Genomic DNA, 22137 nt, shown 5'->3' with positions numbered 1-22137 from the left:
GAACTATTGTTGGACTATTGAATTTGAGAAAATGTTTGATTGAAATCAAAGACATTCTGACTTTTATCCTAGATGTTCAAGCTCAAGTTCCTATGAACTAAAATATAGGGTCACTGCTCCCATCGTCACAGGGATGGTCTTACACAGGGGCGATTTTAGGTTCAGAGCTTTGGGAGTGCTGAGCACACAGAGCAGGGGTGGGAAATTGACAGCTTTCGGGCCACACAGCAATGACTATATATATATATATATATATATATATATATATATATATATATATATATATACACACAGTGCATCCATTGCTGCCAAAGGTGGATCAACAAAGTATTCAGCAAAGGCTGTAAATAATACTTATGTAAATGTAATTTCTTAGTTTTCTATGTTTAATAAATTCAAAAAAAGTAAAAGAAAAACTTTTTCACATTGTCATAATGGAGCATTTTGCTTAGAATTTTGAGATAAGAGATTAAATTAATACAATTTGGATTGAGGCTGTAACATAACAAAATGTGGAAAAAGTGAAGCGCTGTGAATACTTTCCGGATGCACTCTATCTATCTATCTATCTGTGTGTGTGTATGTCGAACGTTTTTCATCATATTTCAGCCTATCCTGTCCTTTATCAAGGAAAAGAGAGTTTTAAAATACCTATAATTTTCGGGGTGCTTGAGCACCGCCAAAAATAGACTGGTCACGCCCATGGTTTTACATATAGGTACTGTAAATGTAATGTGCCAAATTGACCTTATATTAATGAATTTTAGAGGTGTAGTATGTCAATCTTATTTAACCATTATTGTACGTAAATATTCATACTGTTTACAATTCCTGCAAAGCTTGTTCTCCTTTTTTGTCGAAAATCACGACGAGAGAGACGAGATTATATACAATAAACAACAGGTACATCCTGCACATTATAGAAAATACAGCAAATGTGAGGTAAATTGCATGCACTTGCTGATGCGTGCATTAAGAATTGTGTTTTGATGGTTCAATTGCATTGTGCATTGCGGGGAAGTGTCGACATTTCACACACGACAGTCACTTGCATTGCTGTTCACGCGTGCAACGCCAAGAGACGTCATTCCCTCAAAGTGTATCATTCGATGGACACAAATGCTTTTTGATTCGGTCAAGAAAACGAGGTGAGAATATTGTTATGTACATAAAGGTTGAATGCACGCTTGTATAAGCAAGGTTGTGATCGGAGCATTGTCATAGGAAGGCTGCTTATGAGTCGTGCGTTTCAATCGGCTTCTCAAATACACCCACCTCTTTTGACGAACATTTTTCTCCATTGTCGGTCTCATTTGGAAATATGTATCACAATTGAGGTTTGGTATCACAAGGATGGAAAATGTTGTTTCTTTATGTTTATGATTTGCATGATTCGTGACAGCTTCCAGATATCGATCAATTTTACATCCCTTCACCTTTAAATGTGTTATTTATGTCCACGTGGCTCTATGATCATTTAGACACAAATATGTTCCAAAAAATAACCGGGTTTATTTTTGATTAGTTTTGGTTCCATTGGAAAGTATTTGAACGCTGAGGTTTATTGAAAGCTGTAATTATTCACTGAAAACGGCGAAGGTGCTTGTTTGGGAGGGTGGGGGTTGACAGTCCTTTCTTTCTGCCAATTTCAGGAAAAATAATATCTAGGTCAATGAGTTGCATCTTTTTTTTTCCACAAATTTTGCAGAATCAGGGGCGTTACCAGAGGACGGCTGGGGTGGTCAATGCCCACCCGCAGATACGCTCTGCCCACCCCAAAAAAGTGAATTGTTTTGTGCTTATCCGCCTAACAGGATTTTAGAGTACCCACCCATTTTGCAATCCATGGTGGGTATGCTTGAGAGCACTCCCTGTGGGGACTTCTGACTTCTGTCTTCTGTTGGGGGACTCAACGCTCTCGTATGCAATGACTGAGGGCCGTGTTTGAAATGGCCTTCCCCAATCCAAACCCCAGTGGTTATTGGACTAATGTTTAAACGTAAAGGTGTCCATATGTGCACTTGGCACCAGGACACCCCAGGCCGCAATTCAATGATCAAAGTTGTGGTTGTTTCATCAGAACTGTAGTTGCATGATTTGGACACTTAGTTAAGAAGAGGGGCGGAGCGGTCAACAGATCATCACAAGATGCTCGTCAGACCTGGCAGACCCAAGTGTCTTATGATGGTCTGTTTAGACCACATGTGTCAAACTCCCGGCTCGCGGGCCACGTCCAGCCCGCCGTGTGATCATATCCGGCCTGCAAGACCATTTTACATTATTGTTATTAATGGCCCGTTCTCCATCTCGTTCAAAACTCGAACCATTAATCCTGTTCAGATACACGCAAGGCCAAACGAAAACTAATTTATACAGCAGTACTTTTCAGAATATACATGGCACATTTTTACTACGATTCACAGTCAAGGTGCCACACAAAATTAAACTCGTTTTGGCTGTACAGTACAACGCTAAGGAATCCTTTATATAAAAGCTCACTATATAATCTGTGTTCAGTGTTCAGATACTTTTTGATGAATCCACGGAACAAATTGTAAATACACGAAAACACCGGAAGAGAACTTAGTTATTTGATTGGGTGAGTGGGAGGGATGGGTGGAGCTATGCAAAAAGTGCAAGCACTCCCTCCCAGCTCTCGCCCTACTTCGGCTGCGCCAAAAGTAAGCACATCAGGCTCCCTGTTCACAGAATGTTGTGACGTTTTTACAAAATAAATGCTTGCATCTGGTTTTGAAACCAATATGTATAAAGGGTCAAAATGAGTTTCACCGATCTTGAGTAATTGCAAGAAAGAGACAAGTTTAAAGTGGTATGTTTGTTGATTTGGGGACACGGGCTCTGGCATTATTCTCTTTTCATAATTTTTATCAAATCATCAAAAAAAATGTACTGAAGACTAAGCTTTTGTCTGGGGCGCGGGTTTAGCAATTTAGTAAATTTGTCTCATAATATATGGTGTATCTCTTTCCCAAAATGAAATTATTATATTTTGCTTTTATAGCTCTTTGAGTCAAAAAGGTTCCCGACCCCTGCTATACACTATATATATACTATACCCTTTTCGCCGCGCTGAAAACACAATACTGCAAAGGACTACACAGTGTCCGGCTGCGATCAGAGCAAATGATCAAATCAGAGTCATAAGAGCAAAGAAAACGGAATGATTAGAATTGTTATTTCTGCAAAATACATGTTTTATGTATATTTCCAGGTTTTGTAGCATTTTCATATTTCTACTTTTGACAGGAGATATATTGAGGAGAGCTTAAAATCTTTTGGGATATTTAAGTTTTTTTTTCATATATACATTGACATAGGAGCAAAGGAATTTGATTGTTATTTCACATCAGGGACTGTACCTCTGGATTGGCAGACTGGGGCTTTTAAGAAGGAGGGGAGGCGACTAAAGTACCCCAACTGCCGGTGAATTATTTGGGGTAATTGAGAGGAGGGTCTATCAGCAGTTGAGTCTCAGATACAAGAAGAGCGGTTGATTTTGTTTCTTGAGTATCAGGTACAGGACAGTTTAATTCGGAGTGTTCTGTCCCTATGTTAGCACTGCTAAAGCTTGGTCCTCATTGCCAGCAGTAAGTTAGATTAATTTCCAGTGGGAATTAGGTTCTGCCAAGGCTGCCTAATGTCACCGATTCAGTTGTTAAGCTTTATGGACAAAATTTTTATGCAGTCTGGGGGCTTCAGGACGCCTTCTATGCTTTTTGCAGATGATGTTGTGCTGTTGGTATCCTACGGCTGTATTATTTAGCTCTCACCGGAGTGATTCACATCCGATTGTGAAGCAGCTGCGATGAAGATCAGCTCCTCCAAGTCCAAAACCTTAATTCTCAGCCAGATAAGGGTGCCATGGAAGAGATCTTGCCCCAATTGTAGTTTAGGTATCTCGGGGTCTTGGTCACAAGTGAGGGGATAATGGAATGGGAGATTGATTGACGAATCAGTGCAGAGTTCGTTGTCATGCAGACCATTCAGCAGTCTGTCGTGGTGAGGAGAGAGCTGAGCCAAAAGGCAAAGCTTTCGGTTTACCCTTCAATCTACGTTCCTACCTTCACCTTTGACTGAGAGGAAAAGATCCTGGATACAATCAGCTGTAATGAGTTTTCCCTTAGTGATAGGACAACATTTTTGATCATCTGGGAGTGACTGCGCATGTTCCTCCCCGATCAGAGACACCGGCTGAGGTGGATTGCGCATCTGGGAGGCTCCATGGCAACCCAGGACAAGCTGGAGAGAATAGGTCTCCGGGCTGTCCTGGGGACACCTCAGGATCCCGTCAGATGAGTCTGGTTAAGAGGCTGGTGATAAGGAGGTCTGGTCTGCTGTCCTGCAGGATTCTGTAGTAAATAAAAAAATTCAAGTATTAGTTGACCTAATCCAGTGGTCTGCAATGTGAATCAAAACAACACTTAGTGGATGGATTTAACAGGCGATATCAATTATGTGACTTTGTGTTTGCAGAGCAAAGAAGAATACATGGATCTTCCTTTAATTTTGTGCACACAGCCAGAAAGCATCAAACATCTTAAGGATCACGGACAGTGTGAGATCAATCACTGCACTGAAAATATCAGAGGGTATGTTTATATGTGTAACGTAAGCTACTTTTAGTTGTGTATTTCTCAGATTCCTATGCTATAAAATTAACTTGTTTAACCTGTTTTTCTGTTTTCAATATACAAGTAATCATCACACACACACACATAGTCACGTTTCAAAGATCCATGTTTTCAGTCTAATTCCATTGTTTGTAATACATTTTCAATGTTTTTCCATTGTATGTAATGTTTTACGCATGCGCAACTCCATTGTAGTCACTGCGCATGCGTCACCTTTCAAAAAATACGTCTGCTGAACCGAATGTAGTCAGAACGGCCTGGGTGGCCAAGCAAGATGGCTGCCGGGCCGGGCTCACTACATGCGCAGTAGTTTAAACTCTACTTTTGTCAGCAATGAGTTTATATCTTTATAAACTCCGACAATATGCAAGGACTCGTCCAACTTGCAACAGAATTCGTTGACCACTGTGAATGTAAATGTAAATGGTCTGCATTTATATAGCGCTATTGAAGTGAATGAGGACCTCCCAAAGCGCTTGACAATGTGCTTCACACTTTTCCCTTCTACTCACTAACTAACCGATAGCAGCGTCAGCCATGCAAGGCAACTACCTGCTATCGGGGTCATTAGGGATTCAGTGTCTTGCCCAAGAACACTTCGACATATAACTCTGAATCGTTTACTTGACTTGTTACAAAAGCACAACTCTGTATAAATGGCATTTGCGAGCAATCGAATTACAAAGGGCAAAGTACAAGCAACGTTATCCCACATTAAATTCTTGATATTTCATTCATGTTACTCATTTATTCAACAAGTTCCATTCTTGTTTCCTCCTTGCTCCAAAAGTGTGCCCCTTTGCTGCAGCTTGTATGTTTACTATTTATGCCCGTACATATCTGTATGGAAACAATCGTGGCCTTTTTGCAGAAAATTAAGGGGGAATTGTGGGAATATTAGGACTAACTCAATCATTTCAATTGGATTATTTGAAAACTATAAGCCTATAAAGTTGGACCGGAGTGCATGTTTACATAGCTTTGTATAATCTGACTACCAGCAATATTTTGATTTCAGGTATTTAAATGGTCCAATAGTGTCTGAGTTCCTGGTCATTTTTTGGCTTAACCTTTCTGTTACTCTTACATCTGAAATCAGAAAAACAAATACGTGGAGTGTATTTTACCGACCATAGGGCTCACCATGTTAAAAGGTGCTCTCTGTTGCTGGTTCTATTTTTATATTTAACACTACTTAGGGCGCACGGCACTATAGGGTGCGGGTGCCCTTTGCTGTTGTTGTCTTAATACACAGACAAGGATACAAGTGTGCATTCTTTAGAAAGAAACGGAAACAAAAGTGAGTATCATTGTTGTTTGTTTGAGTATTTATTACAGAACACATTTATAATACAAAATTCGAAGAAAAACTGGTGCAAAGAATTTTGGCTTACTTTTTTTTTTACCAGTAATCCATAAGAATAACAGTAAAAATCCCTGTCCTCTGTTTCACTAAATCTCCATTCAAAGGTTTACTACACTTTCAGAATCACTTTCCGAAATCTCAAACAACAGCCCCGGCAGACACGTTAGACCGAGCGTCGACAATACATTATTTTCATTATAATCCGCTGGAGGTTTCTGCGCCACCGAAGTCCTGTTCTGGATGGAAAAAAACGGAAGCACCAAGACGATAACAATACCCTTCAAGTTTCCAGATACGCTATAGCGTTAACATCCATGAGTACTTCCGCAAACAATGCTTTGCGTGTGACGTTATGTGTCCACTCCTGCTTGTTGGCAAACTTGTGGCTTTTACATGGGAGAAGGCATAAAAGTCTCAGGAGATCGCATATATGTCGAATTTAGTAGGAAATGTGAACAATCTAAAAAACAAAAACATTTTCATCCATATATGCTACCTGATACGGGATCTTAATAATTTTCTCTGGCAATTATTCATTTCTACTTTGAGTTGTCTTGCCATCCTAACTTTGTTTTAAATTAGTTTTTCTTTGCTCTTCAGGGAGGAAAAATTTGAAGACTATGGCGAAGGGAAGGATGCAGATTACTCTCCGAACAACCCTGATGACAATGGGTCCCAGGCAAAATGCTTCATAAATGTTGGCTCCTCGCTTTCATCAAGGTTGGTTGTTTAAAAACAAAATAAAATAAGTACTTGATGATCAAGATCAGCATTAATGCCGGATAGCAAGTACAATTCTACAGAGCAACAAGGCTTCAGATGTAACTTGTTTTCTTTATTTTCCAAGTTGTGCTAAAATACAAAAGATAAACTGAACTTGAAGGACACATGGCATCTACTAGCAACACTCCATTTAACTGACAGGGAGACAGTGCAGGTCAGTTAAAATTGGGAATACGATCAAAATTTCTTGTCCTAGTCAAAAGTCTTGCTGCAGCGTTTTGCACCAGCTGCAAACTTTTAAAGCTAGATATCAGGAGACCAGAGAGCAATACATTACAATAATTGAGATGAGAAGTAGCAAATTCATTAATTATAATTTCAGCATCGTCGTCTGTGCAGCCCTATGAGAATCCTTGTGATAAGTGGCCACACAAATAAACATGACTTGACTTGACTAGATTTGGACAGCATGGGACAAATCTCTGCAAGGTTGCGAAAATGGAAAAATGCTATTCAAGTATTATTCTTCACGTGTAAATCTAACATCAAGTCGTATATAACATCTACATCCTTGACCGAGTCACACGCTGTGGTATTGCATTTTTTAAGATCACAACATTGATTTGGACCACAATCAACATCTCAGTTTCTCAGGATTAAGACAAAAAATTAAGTCACATCTATTTTTTATCTCAGAGGGGCAGGCCTCCAGATTTCCACAACTTCACCAAGCAGTTTTATCCAATAGTAGTTAATAGCAATGGAAAATAATTTTATTCTTGCAAATAATATCTCCAAGCAGAAGTATATAACCACTGAACACGATGGGACCAAATACTGAGCCCTGCAGAACGCCACAGGTAACACTAAAAGACTCAGAGATCATTTCACCGTATTTATGACATCCCTAAAACGTTTTGTCTGAGATGTAAAACTTAATCTATGAGAGTATCGTTCCTGATATGCCAATTTGTTTTTTCAGTCTATCTAGTAATATTTTGTGGTCCACGGTGTCGAAGGCTGAGAAACTGCACGTCAAAGTGCCAGAATCTATTGCTAGGTTATTAGTGCCAGACCCCTCTATGATTTCTAAGGTGGAGAAATAGCAAAATATCAGGGTTTTCAAATACTTATTCTCTCCACTGTACTTATATATTGAAATAGAGGCTATACTATTCCGCTGATTCGTGAGACATCGAGAAGAATACAATTAAAAGGCAATTAAACTGTGAATGTTTTGTCATTTTCTGGTTTGAAAATCTGTAAAGAAGGTTGGATTGAAAAAATGACCCGCTCATTAACTGCCAAGTGACGGCTTAAAGACTTGTCTAATTTTGTATCTTTGCAATGGCAGCGGAGAACACACAGATCCGAAAATGTGGGAACGGTATACCAGCGAACTGCTAGATATCAATTGTTCTCAGTGCTCTAAAAAAGTGAATCTGCTCAACGATTTGGATGCCCGGCTTCGAAACATCAAAGCAAACAGGTAAAGTATATGCACATGCAGAAAAATATTCTAACACACAGCCAATGTTTAGCCTGAGCACTTCGCATTTGCTTCACTGCTATCACCAAAATCATGTATTCAATGCTATCTATGTTCTCAACAAATGCATTTTAATCCTGTGTAATATTAAGGGCCTCTTAGTGGTACAAAATCGTTAATTAAGTAAAACATTGATTGGTATACAAAAATAGATGAACTATAACACAAATGTTAATTATTATAACAAAAAAATCATGGGTTGAGAAATTTGTATTTCTTTTACAGAGTGGAATCCGTACCAAAGGTTGCCGCCACGATTGTCTGCCGTTTCGTTGCTTGCTGTGGCTCTCGTTTTTGTTCGCAATCGAGTGCCATCTTGTGCTCAAATATTACACAGAGGGGTTTAAGCAAAGTGCTTGCACTGTAGTCAATTTAGTTTGCAGAGTTCAGTGACAAATAATCCTGAAGGTGGCACAGATAAACTTTTGAAGTAGTAAAAGATTTACACGGTGCGGCGAAATCCTTTCAAATCGACGGTATTTTCACGACCATAGGGCGCAACGTGTTAAAAGGAGCACTCTCCGTAGCTGGTTCTATTTCTGTATTTACCACAACACAGGGCGCACCGCCCGATAGGGCACGGGTGCCCTGTGCTGCGGCCATGTTACAACAACGCATACAAGTGTGGGTATTTGAAAATTGGGCGGAAGCTAAACAGAGTTTTGTTGTTTATTCAGGTATTTATTACAAAGTGATATGCACGAATAAAACAAATTTAAAAAAAGAAATAACTGGTTCAAAGCAGTTTGGTGCTCACATTTTTTACTGGTAATCCATAATATAATGAATCTGTCAAAATCCTTGTCCTTTCTTTCTGACCAGAACAGCTTCACCATATCTCAATTAAAAGGTTCACCCTCTTCACTCTCAGAGTAATTTGGAAAACATCGAACAACAGTCCCAGCAGACATGTTACCACAAGAGTTGTCAATCCATTCATTTGATTATTATAGAATAAGTTTCTGCGCCACCGTAGTCCAGGTGGAAAAATGTATTTTTCTTGAAACTAAAGCAACAAAATGATATAAAACACTTTCAAATTGCTAGATACGCTACAGCGTTAGCATCCATGAGTACTTCTGCAAATAATGCAGTGTGTGTGACTTCACGTGTTGCATTTAGTCAGAAATGTGAATGATCTCACAAAAACATCCGATTACACCCAAAAGTGTTGTAAGTCTTGACTCGGCCAAGGCTTGAACCTGTGATCTCCCAGTCTTTGGGTGGGCGCCCAACCCTAAGCCCACCAATGGGTTGGTGTCCACCACTTCAAATGACACACATGGTGCACTGCGTAATTAGAAAAATGCTGAGACTTTTATGTGCGCCTTATGCTTGCTAGCAGCCAGCCCATGACGAGTAATTCAAATCTTGCCAACACCAATGGCAGCACGCTGTCTCGTACTGTCCTGTTTATAGCAAAATCAACCACGACAGAAGTAAATGGTGTTATGTAGGTGTTAAGCTAAACCACTTTGACTTTTCACTGCGGTCAAAAGATAGCAGTACACTTTCAGCACAATTGCCCTAGCTAACATACTTGAACTTTTTTTGTACATTAACTAGCAGCAATCAAATTCCATTGACTGTTCTATGTGGCATGTAAAGATGGGATTTTATTTCAGATTTTTAATAGCCAATAGCAAAAGAGTATGGCATGATTGTTGATATGCATTCTATAGGTTTTACAACATGGCAAGCTCCCTCTACTGCAGGGGTGTCAAACTGAATTTAGCTTGAGGAAAACACTCTCACAGGGGCCGGATGGGTGGATAGAAGCATAAAAAAGAAAGGAAGACAGAGAGGGATGGCAAAAGAAAGCGTTAAAAAAGAATTAATCAAAGAAAGTGAAAGAAAAAGAAACGTAGGAAGAGAGAGAGAAAAATAAAGAGTCAGAGAAATGAAGAAAGGGAAAAAGAAAAAGAAGGAGAAAGAGAAGAGGAAAAGAGGTAAAGCAATAAAGAGAAAAGGAGAAAGAGAGAAAGGAAGGACAAGAGGGAAGAAAAAGAAAGAGACACAAAAGGGGAGAAAGAGAGAAAGAAAAAGACACAGAGAAAGAAATAAAAACATAGAAGGATAAATAGAGAAGAGAGAAGAATAAAGAAAGAGAGATAGAAATATCTTTTTGTCTTTAACTGAAAAGGCTGGATAAAAATTGTAAGAAAACGAGTGCCTTTTTCTTACTTTCAGTCTCTAGGTTGTAGATTGTCTTACTTAAACATATTTTTGGTTGCACTACACAGTACAGCTACATCCAGTGGACACATATAAGACACTGTCCCTTTAGGAATAACAGATTTTTTTCATGGGCCCTCTTTTTGTGGACCCCTAGCCTCCATCTCAATTGAGTTTGAGACCACTGGTTTTAAAGATATTATTGAACCTAATAAGATTTGTGTCCTTTACCTGTTATGTCAACTAATCCCCTTTTCTTTCTATGTTTTGTTTCAGTCCCAACAGAAACATATCCAGTAGAGCATTTGGACAGTGAGTAAATCTGCTATTTTTTTAAAGGATATTTGTTGACCTCAGGGGCCGTTTAAGGTTCAGAGCTTTTAATGAAAATCATCTATATATCTGTCTGTCTGTCTGTCTGTCTGTCTGTCTGTCCGCCCACCCCACTCTAAATAAGTAAATATAGTACTAGTAATCTATATATTTTTTGGTCCATTTGTGTGTCGACAACAAAATTAAATATCAAATGGAGTGCCTAAAAACAATGTTTGATATATGATTATCATATTATTCTGATTAGACAAATTAGATTCGATGAGAGAGGCATGGAACATGGTCCACTCTTACTCAATGTAGTGTAATGACAACTGGAGTTGCCTTAATATCAATTGCCAAACTTTTACATCTGGGTTTTATGCAAGTAATAAGGTCTCAGATTATCTAAATAACAATTATTTTGAATATGTATTTCCTCCATCTAGCCAGCTTTTTCAGGCCAACCACAACATGCTTGAGTCCAGCCCGGAAAGCACTGAAGATATATTCACAGAGAGTGTTGATATAAACATTACAGAGAAGGTACGAACTCTCTTCAAATATGTTTTACCAGGGATGTCCTCATGAGTATTTTTGTGTACTTATATTTGGAAGAAAATACACGGACTCCTAAACGGTCTTTGTAAATATACGTCATACACATTTTGTAACAAAAGATATACATTTGTTTTCAACATTTCACAGCGTTATAAAGCAGTTATAGATTATGACAGTGGGCGGGGTTGGGGGCTTTGTTTGTATTTTGCTCTATGAGTTTTTTGATTTCTTGCAAAAGTAGGAATTATTTTATTTCACCAAATTGTTGTTCTTTTTGTAAAAATCAAATCTATTCATATATCTACAGGTATATACTAATGCCATATCCATCTCACGGGAGGTGGCTAGAGTCAAGAACAGACTCACATTCACTAAACATTTATTCCACTTCACTCTTCCCAACCTGACACCGAACATTATGCCCACTGCACAAGAACTGCCATGCAACCCTTCATCAGAGAAGCCCGATGGCATACAATGGTTTACCCCCTGCATCATATGGTTCTCCCCCACCTCCATTTTTATAACATGAATATGATCATGTTAAGCTTTTAATGACTGATTTCCTTGTTTCCCAGAGGAGACGGAGATGCGTTACAAGGGTCTGCCAACTCTTTCCTTATAATAATACTAAGATCACCCTTTGCTCTTATTACATGCATTTTAACCAATCAAATTCAAGTTCTCTCTTATTATACTATGCAAATTACCTATCTTAAAATTGTATGTAATACTCATAATATACATCCTTCAGGTGAGTCACCTGGAAAAGAAGGTCACCGAGCTGGAGTGTGACTGTCTGACAAATGCGGAACTGAAGTCTAAACTTAAACAGGAAAATACACAACTTGTCCATCGGTAAGTTGTCTTGTACATAAACTTAGATATGTCTATATCGTCTTTAAAAAAAGGTAGTGAAAGTTGTTTTATGACAAAATTACACGTGGCACCACAGGATTAGCATGTAATAAAGAAAAATGGGATAAAAAAAATTGTAAGGATAACTAGGAAGAGGTATTTGCAAGGCAATGCTTGGAAACCGGCCTAAGTTGTAAGTGCATCTGAACAAAAGTGCAATGACGTTTAAGATTCTATTTTTCCAAAATAAGTCAATAATTTAGACCTGTATATATAAAAATCAGTATATTTGTTTCGGGTGGTGATGGCCTTGGCGAAGAACACATCTCCCGTTAATTCTCGTTTTAAGGGACCCATAGCGTCTACCGGAGGGCAGCAGGTCATAGAGGTGCTGGACAGTGTGAAAGGAGTCCTTTCTGATGTTGGTTCTGCTACAGTATCGCAAGCCAGCAATGTCTTCCAGACTGGGCAGAGAGCAGTTAATAATTTTGTTTGCCAGAATGTTCTCTACTAAGTCTTTCTAGAGTAGGGGTCAGGAATCTATGTCTCGAGCGCAAGTCATATATGGCTTTTTTCACGGGTCAATATGGCTCGGAGATAAAATCATACATAAGAAATCTCATCTATAGTGTTGCTTTTTTAATAAACGCTGTGTCAAGCTCAGTGCACACTTAGCTGATGTAGTGACAACAGCAAGACTCGTTAGGTCCAGTCCTTAAAGAGTATACTTCCCACTTCACTTTACAGTCAGGGTGTCACACCAACAAACTCCTTTTTTGTTGTATGTTGCTAAGGAATTCTTTCTATCGAAGCTCATTGAACAGTTAAGGAACACTGTTGAGAAACGTTATGATGAAAACACACAGAAAAACTAAACAGCCATAAACGCCAGCTAAGCACACAGAGAAATTTGAAGGGGTGAGCGATTGGGTTGGGCGGAGCTATGCACACAGTGCATGTACTCACTTCTCTGCCCAGTGCCATCTGCAGAGAAGGCAAATACTTCGGTATCATTGTTTGCAGTATTTTGTGACATCTTTACAAAAGAACTTCGCTTCTCCCCTGTTTTGAAACCATAATTTATGAAAAAAAAATAAAGGTTGAAATGAGCCTCAAAGATCTGCGGGAGGGAGAAAAGTTTGAAGTGGTGTATTTGTTGATATGGGACACTGGCTATGGAATTATTTGTTTTTCATAAATTTGATCAAATCATCTAACGTCACACAGTGAAATAAAATGCGCTGAAAAACTGAATTTTGTCTGGATTGCGTATTTGGCGATTTGGATCAAATTTGTCTTAAAATATATAGTAGTGACCCCAGACAGTTGGTCAGCGCGGTACCAAAGCACCCTATATGGTACTACATCTGGACCGGCTGCCACTCTGGGGTTCCCAGTTCAGGCACACATCTGAATTTATGGTTTTGAAGTATCAGTGTGCTGCACTAATTATTGGTGGGTGTGGGGGTGCTGCTGGGGGCCAGCTATTTTCAAAGTGGGCAAAGAAGCAATTTACATTCTCTGCTACTGAACCCTGTTTGTTGCCCCAGAAGTTGGTAATTTTATGAAGTCCTTGACAGATCCTCCTCGAGTTTTATTCGATCTTCAATCCTCCTCACGTAGGCTGTCTTGGCAACCATCATGCCTCTATTGAAGTCATCCTTGGCCATATTACATACTACAAGTTTATTGTAATTGTCTAGATAAAGGCCAGATTAGCCAAGATGCTAAACCATGAATATTTTCCATAACGGTATATGAATCAAAGTAAAAACAAACTGAGAACTAGTGAAAGGAACTGAAAATTGAAGCGATATAAGAACATTTTAGTGAAAAAATGTAAAAGGGCAACGGTCATATTTTGAGGTACTTGCAGATGTGTGTATGTTGTGCTTAGACCAAAGTGTTGTACCTGTAGTAATACATAGTGAATTAGATATAAAAATCCACAAAATAAGATCTCATTGCCATTAACCTTTCTGAACAGAGATGTAATAATAGTCTGTAGTTTGCAGTAATCTTTGGTCTGTGCAGCCCTTTGAGACTCCTTGTGATTAGGGGTTTTCCAAATAAACTGGACTTGACTTGACTGGAAGAATTACATCATATGGGGAGAATCCAAACTTCATTTAGTTAATTAATTTACCCTCAAAAGGCAACAAAAAAATCTAACTGGTTGAAAAAAATAAACAAATAAGAATTATGCTGGAATCAGGCAGAGAAGAACTATAAGAGCTGAAAACACTTCCCTCTATGTGGATGGAAAAACACAGTTTTTAAATGAATCGTCAAACTATTAAAGTAGCTCAACATAGTACAGACTTGAATGTCTGAAGCACATTTTTATTTATTTTACATAAAGCCGTTGTGATAAAAATATGGGATTTTGATGTTGAGCATCATCTTGAGTATGTATTTATCCAGGGTGCATGAACTGGAGGAGCAGATGAACGATTTCGAGTCGAAGGCAAATCAGAGTTTGGAGGAAGAAACCAAGAAGCATTGTGAAGTTTACAGCAAGATGGAGAAGGAAAGAAACACAGAAAAAGACTTTCTGTGTTACAGGTAAAATGCAACAAATTGCAGATGTTTAAAACTGGTCGGCAATTCTCATAGAGTTAAAAAAAAAGTGCTATACACGGACGTCCGTCTTCTAATTGTTATTTTCACAGAAATTCAAAATAAATCATGTATTCATAATTGCGACCTATGAGGTTTTTTTTCTTACATGCATTTGCTTTTTGTGAGGTCCAGATAAGAAAAACCCTGCCATAGTTGGTCTTAAACAACAGGTAGCTCTATTTAGGAGCTAGTTTACCTGTCAGTTGAAGCTCCGTTGGCTAACTCTAAACTGTTGCAGGGGCTTTACTTGTTGGACCCAAATATACCATTCCTGAATGCAAAATAATTGCCTGGCCTGTTTATTTTTTACATGCATAGGATCCAGCAGCTTAAAGCAGAAAATGAAGAAATGAAGACAAGTGCTCACAGACTCAAGTCTCAGGCAGAGAAACTGGACCAGGTGAGCAGTATCTACTAGTGAAGGGTTAGTGAAGTGACATGCACATGCAGTGTGTTGCCACAACGACACAGTGGAATGTTGTGTCGCTGTTCCAGGGTTCTTACGGGTGATTGAAATCCTACAATTTTAATGTGCTCTCAGGGAATGCAAAGTTCCTGAATTTGGGTGAAGTTATTGTAAATACTTGAAATTTTTGCCACGTTTCTCAAGTCTGCTTAAAAATTATGCCAACACTCCTCGTTTCTTTCCTCATGATTAACAGCCATTGGCATTAGTTTGTATGGCATTGTCTTATAAAGTGTCTTCACCCCTACGGCTGGCACCCAAGAGGACAGGTGCATGTTACACCTAAACATGGCAAGGATTATGTTACCAATTGTGGACATTTATTATGAGGTATGCAAAGAATTAAGGTCGCATTAGCTGGTGGTAAATTGTAATGGGAAGGATTTCCTGCAACTGAAAATCTAAGCAACACATTACTGTCGTTTTTACCAACACTTATATTTGGGGAGAGTTGACAAAAAATCCAATATATTCAGACTTTGCTCAAGATCTAAAACTCTTATGCTTTCAAAACTAAAGATCAAAAATTGCATATGTAAATATTTAGTTGGACCGATTATCAGACGGGCCAATTATCAGAACAATAATTTTGGTATTGATGGTATTGGCTTTTTTTTTCTAATTCAACAAGCCGATAAATAAGTCACATTTAGCCAAGACTTTCTGTCTTTATTGCTCCTACTACTCCCCTCTCTTCCTCCTCCCTCCTGCTACCCGCCCCGCGCCTTCTGATTGAATAAGCGGGTTTGTTTGCAAATGAGAGAGAGCATAAAAAGCATGCTAAAATGGAAGTGATGATCTCTTGGCTCTTAAACAGGACCGCCCACAATTTTCAATTTGCCAGTTCTGTTGAAATTTCGTTGCACTTTTTGTTTCAAGTTAATTTAATATGATATTATTTTATATTTATGTAGGATATGGTAAAATGGTGAATGGTCTGCATTTATATAGTGCTTTTCTGGTCACTGAAGACCTCTCAAAGCGCTTTGCAATGTGCTTCACACTTACCTATTCACACACACTCTCACACCGAAAAAAAAGTTTTATATACGTTTTTATGTACCTTTATGCGAGTTGCTGCTGAACCTAATTTTATTTCCTGCATTATTAGTTTTTAGTTCAAGTGGAAGGATAATCATGTTAGTTGTGTTGAAATTGGAATTTATTCTTTTATTGGGAAAATTGCCTATGAAAGTCCTTACAAGTGCTTGAATTTGGCCATGAAAAAGGTGTGCCAACTCTGCTGATCACACTTGCATTAACACAACTCTCAGTGACTAACATGTGTAAAGGTATAGCAAAGAAAAAGTAAAACAATTCCCCTAAAAAGGAATTTTAATATTTTGTTTTAATTTTAAAAAGATATATGTGTAAGGCCATTCCCAAGCTTATTTTTAATTGGGGATATACATTTAATAAGTGCAAAAATATTTAACATAGATGCTGTTAAAGGCTCCCTCAATTATCCGCGTAATCATTTGCAATTTTAATAGCGATGTCCAAACGTCACACCAACAACAAAACATCACATATGCAACATTGTTTTTACAAAAGAAGTCAGTCCCAAACGAGTGCTAGCGGCCGTTCAACAATCATCGGCCAGGCCAATGAGCAACAAATAGCTAGTTAACAGGCTTAAATACATTTTTCCTATCGGGTTGAATTTCATTTGGTTTTATTTGGTCCACGTTCTTAGACAAAGCAAAAGAAGATGGACATGTTGGAGGACACAAGCTTAAGGCTAAATGACGAGGCGGGCATGTATAAAACCATCATTGACAAACTTTGGCATAATTGCCGTCAGTTTCATAAAGAAAAGGGGGCCATGCAAGAGGTAAGCACTGTGCTTAATGGAACATTTGCAGATTAATATTCATTGAATTTACCTCACTTTGTTTTTCATCAGAATGCCCGACAAAGTGTTGTTTTTTGTTCCGTTTTCAGTTCAGGCAAACTACTCTAAGATGGTTGCCGTTTCAGAAATTAAATATGCCCCCTAATCTGAATTCTACCTCTAGCTTATAGACGACCTCCGCAGAGAACTCGACTACTTGCAGCTGTTTAGGAAGGAAATGGAACATCCAGGAAAGAAGAAATGTCTTTTGGAGCACAATGCTAAACCTCGGGAGATGGAAATGGAACAGGAAGTCAAGAAATTAAAACAGGTTCCTTCATAATTAGACACATTTTCATTTCTACAGTCATTGATTTCGGTTGGTTTGGGGAATGGAGAGGGCAGCTCTTTACCGTCCTTCTAAATGTGTGTGGGAACATTTGTGTTGACACCCTGGAATGGATGTGAAATCAAGAGACCAATGCTCTATTATTGGTCTTTCCTGTTTCACTCGTCATTTCAACACAATTAACCAGGCGCACTAAAATTCTTAAACTTAAAGCCAAATCCAGAGGCTACTGGTAACCATGGAAACCAGTACTGTATTTTTTTATGTAGGGGGCATACCCCAACCAAAAAAACATTGCCTGGAAATTAGAACAAGCAGGACCGAACCAAAGGCGTAATGGATCGAAGATAATCACACAGAGGTACAAGAGTGCATTAACAAGAACCATTCAAAGAAAGTCTTCCAAATTGTAAAATACCTCACCCGAACTAAATTAGGCAAAAAAGTCAGCAGCATTGAGGATGAAACAGGAAATAGCTTAACAGAGGAATAAAAGATATATGGACAAAATACTGCTCCTAAATCTACAACCACCTGACGCAGAGAAACAACTGAGGTCCTTACTAACTCTGGCCCTGGGGGAAATGAAGACTTCCCTATCCTCTGAGAATGGAGGCAGTATTTTCCTTGCTAAAAAATGCAAGGTCTCCCGGAATAGATGTATTTCATTCAGAACGCCTAAGCAATGGAGGTGATCTAACTACAGACCTTTTGACAAAGATTTACAACAAAATTTGGCAGACAGGATAGTGGCCATCTGAAATTAACAGAATCGATAATCATTATGCTACCAAAGAAACGAAACCTCCAACTATGCTCCTACAGAACCATCAGTCTCATCAGCCAGGCAAGGTTCAACTGAAAATACTTCAACTAAAGGCTAAAAACATGACTGCCCGAAGAACAGGCAAGGAAGGAGTACCACAAATAGATTTTTGATTTGTGCATCCTATGCGAGAAGTTTTATCACCAGAAAAACTTATATCACGTCTTTGTGGATTTCAAGAGTATTAAAGCCGCTTTGTGGGCCACCCTGCAAGAGTACAACATGGGCCAGAAATTAGTTAAAACCATTAAAGAGCTATACAGCAACGCAGTACTGATCATTAGCCCCATTAGATAGTGGTTTTAAAAGAGGGTCTGAGACAAGGCCACTGATGGTGCCTAAATAATATCGGTTTCTTTGAAGTTTACATAATCGCAATTTTTATATCAAGAATATGTGTCTTTTGTGCCAGTTGAAAATTAAATATTAACGGTACTGGCAGAGCAAAAGAAAATGTTTTATGATCCTATTGAAATATACTTTTTAGTTTTTTAGTAGGTTCAATTAGGTTCACGAAACTATATGTGTCATATTTACATTTTTCAATCATTTCAACTTCCTCTCCGCCTGCAAGTCTTGGACTCTTACAGTAGAGCTGGAAAGGAAAATACAGGTCATAGAGTGCTTTGCTACAGGAAACTTCTAGGCATCAGCTACAGGGATCATGAAACAAATGAAACCGTGAGCAACACCATTAAGGATCACATTGGTCCCTACGTATAACTTTAATTGTGCACAGAAAAAAACTGCAGTGGTATCGTGCCATCACAAAATCATCAGGGCTGGCCAAGTTGAACTGGGCCTACATAACCCAAACTCAGGCCAACAACCGCCATCAGTGGATAGAGCTGTACAGAGTTCCGTACTCAGTGGTGCCTGGACGTCTCAGGTGGTTAAAGGATCGGTGAATTGTGACAAGGATTTGAAGACAAAACTGGGTTTTATCTGTAATTTGATCATCAAGCTAGCGTTTTTTTTCACCAACCTGATTATGGGTGTATGCAAGTAAACATGTACAGCGTAATCACTGCCTAACATCAAAACTAAAGTTTTTACGTAAAAACAAACTAAAAATAGCATACTAACAAAAACACATGTTGACACAGGTGCATTTCTCATGCTATTTACATTTATAGAGCTGCAGGGACTGCTAAGATACATATATATTTCTGATAAAAACCTGAATAACAAAGACTGAAAGATATTCTCTGATGGGAACAGTGTGTGCTTCCACAGGAGAACCATAAACTTCATGATCAGATCGATGACTTGAATGCTCAGATTCAGAGTCTGAGTTTGTATGAGACCAAGGGCCTATTCTCGTGCCACTCAAAGGTCCAGTGTTTGGCAGCTGAAATTGACAATGCATCACGGGATGAGGTTAGATTGTTTACACTTTCACATGATTGTCAGTTAAACTGTTTTCAAGACAATACTTTGTTTTTTTCAGGTGGTTGATGCTTTGAAAGGACAGGAGGATAACAATCATCGATTGAGAAAATACATGGACAAGATCATTTTAGCGATTCTTGACCATAATCCTGCAATCCTGGAAATCAAGTGTTAAACAAACAGCAACATTTAACCGTATTTATTTGTTATAAATGTGCAGTACTTGTTAAATGCTTTACAATTTAACTCTGATGTGATAGGTACACAGTATGTTCGTGTTCGGAGTCCAAAATCATACCGCATGCTGTAGGTCATCAACTACACTGTTGTAAGGTAAAATATGTGTGGTTTTCATGAATCTCTTTAAATACTTGTTACAAATTTCAAGGCATAGGTACCATTACCTATTACCTAAGGGTCTACCATCAGACCCTTTCTGCACTGTTTTGCAAATATTTGTTAAACTTTCTCCCAGAAACACTCAATATATAAAAAGATTTTCCTCTCAGACATTTAAACTATATTGATAGACGTACACGTTTGGCCTAGAGAATCCAAACAGACATGCGAGCAAAGTTGAAAACTTCATTGGGGACACAAATATTTAACAAAAAGTGCTCTGCAAAATGTTGGAAGGGATAAATAAACAGGCTAATAGAATAACAGTATTTGTTGGTCACATTAAAAGTGTCAATGCGAGATGGGAGCAGGAAAGGCAACGATCGGATAGCAGGGAGCTGTCACTGCAGTCATTTTATGCTGAGTATATGATGAGGGTCATGTTATTAATTTGTCCCCTTGAGCACTCCGGACGACAGTGGCATGCTGGATCCTCACATGTGGCATCTCTGTTCACTACAACATTTCAAAACAATCTAGTTACAGCATCACACCAAGCCAGGAACTCAACAGGAAAAACTGTTCCAAGAATTACCCCAAAAGAAAAACACAATGATGAAAACTACTACAAACACCCTCCCTGTTTGTCAAACATGGACTAGTTTGCAAAAACAGTAGATGCTGATGTGACCTTACATGGTTTGATTTAATGTACATGAGTTTCTGAGGTCACGATAATAATGTACTCATTTTACACGCCGTGTATATCAGATTGCTTTTGAATTTTAATCAATGTTGACACCAGAGGTAGAAAATGTTGTTAAACCTCTGACCATTAGAATTGTTGTGTTAATTCTAACTTTAATATCCTCAACTGAAATTAAAACAGCCAGGATTTTCTTCTTCATATAAATCTGGTGGAAAAGTTACAAATTTTATCCATAATTCTCAATAATTCTGGAGAAATATTATTTGTCATACGATTAGGCCGCTCCATTGATAGATATTATGGCTTAATGCTTCATCATATGGGTTTAGTACAAATCAGTCAAGTAACAACTGCAATAGACAATGGGCTACTATATGATGTTATGGATTTAAAACACATTTGATACCATAAATAATACAATCTTTTGTATTTAAATTTTACAAATATGGTGCTAAAGTAGTTTCTGACGAGATGTTTCTCTTGGGATCAAAAGAATTCAATTCCTTTAAATGTATTATGCGGGGTCCCACAAGGGTCGGTGCTTGGGCCAAAATCAACGACTATTATTTTCTGGATACATTTATTTTGGTCTGGGGAAAACTGTGAACACCAGGATAGAAAGGGAAAATATTAAAAGGTTTGATGTTAACAAATGATCTGGATATGTAATAAAGATAAAATCTATGTTATTTTTTAACCAAAAAATTGATTCAGCAGTTAATTTGAGAAAGTAGATATAGAAATTTAGCTTTTGAATTTAAATTATTTGGTGTTGTTTGAACTGTAAACACAGTATTTAAGAACAAAAATAGCTCAAATCAATTGGTATATTAAATAAAGTGAATGGTTTTTCGAACCAGCTTGCCATTGTTTTTGTGCATTATCGTTTGGTTATTCCTCACATGATTTATTGTTGTAAATGCATTGCCACTCGCACTTACTGCTCTTTTTGCAAACTAATGCTTCAAGATTAATAAAGTTGCGCAATGGTCTTTTTAATTAAACTTGGGAACCATTACATTTGGGATTGAGTGAATTATAAAATAGCACGGATTACAGATAAAGTGTAATTCAAACAACTTGAATCAGAGAAAACATGTTTAAGAAAATAATGTGTGAAAGCTAGATATTGAGATTTCTGCTGTGACAATCACATATTATGTATGTTTAGATCATTTATTTAATGGTAAATGGTCTGCAGTTATATAGCGCAGGGTCTCAAACTCAATTGAGTTGGGGGCCGCTGAAGCTAGTGTGAGATTAGGCCAAATGGGGGTTAAAAAAAAACAGCACTGGTAAAAACATTCCGCTGTTCTTTAGGAGACCATGTTTGATATTCGTCCACTAGATGTCGCTGTAATATGTAGTGCAACCAAAATGAGTCCAAGGAAGACTACAAACTAC

General features: G+C 38.2%; 1 protein-coding gene across 2 annotated transcripts; it reads left to right on the top strand.

Moving 5' to 3' along the window:
- Positions 1-981: 981 nt before the first annotated feature.
- Positions 982-21589, top strand: LOC148373260 (rab11 family-interacting protein 4A-like). 2 transcript variants are annotated; one of them, XM_088339385.1, is made up of 13 exons: positions 982-1148; positions 4495-4610; positions 6619-6738; positions 8096-8230; positions 10742-10777; positions 11227-11323; positions 12093-12196; positions 14621-14761; positions 15137-15218; positions 16981-17118; positions 17303-17449; positions 19530-19673; positions 19744-21589. In XM_088339385.1, exons 2-13 carry the CDS (start codon positions 4510-4512, stop codon positions 19858-19860), a joined length of 1362 nt encoding a protein of 453 aa, XP_088195511.1. In that variant the 5' UTR covers positions 982-1148; positions 4495-4509; the 3' UTR covers positions 19861-21589. The 2 variants fall into 2 exon arrangements, with proteins under 2 accessions (XP_088195511.1, XP_088195437.1); XM_088339311.1 differs by lacking the exon at positions 982-1148 and adding an exon at positions 1216-1337.
- Positions 21590-22137: the final 548 nt, after the last annotated feature.

The sequence above is a fragment of the Urocampus carinirostris genome, chromosome 1 (assembly GCF_059441175.1).
Source record: "Urocampus carinirostris isolate Australia breed hairy pipefish chromosome 1, RoL_Ucar_1.0, whole genome shotgun sequence".
Lineage (NCBI taxonomy): Eukaryota > Metazoa > Chordata > Actinopteri > Syngnathiformes > Syngnathidae > Urocampus > Urocampus carinirostris.
The sequence above is the reverse complement of the archived record's forward strand: the minus strand, read 5'-3'. Positions and strand labels throughout refer to the sequence as shown.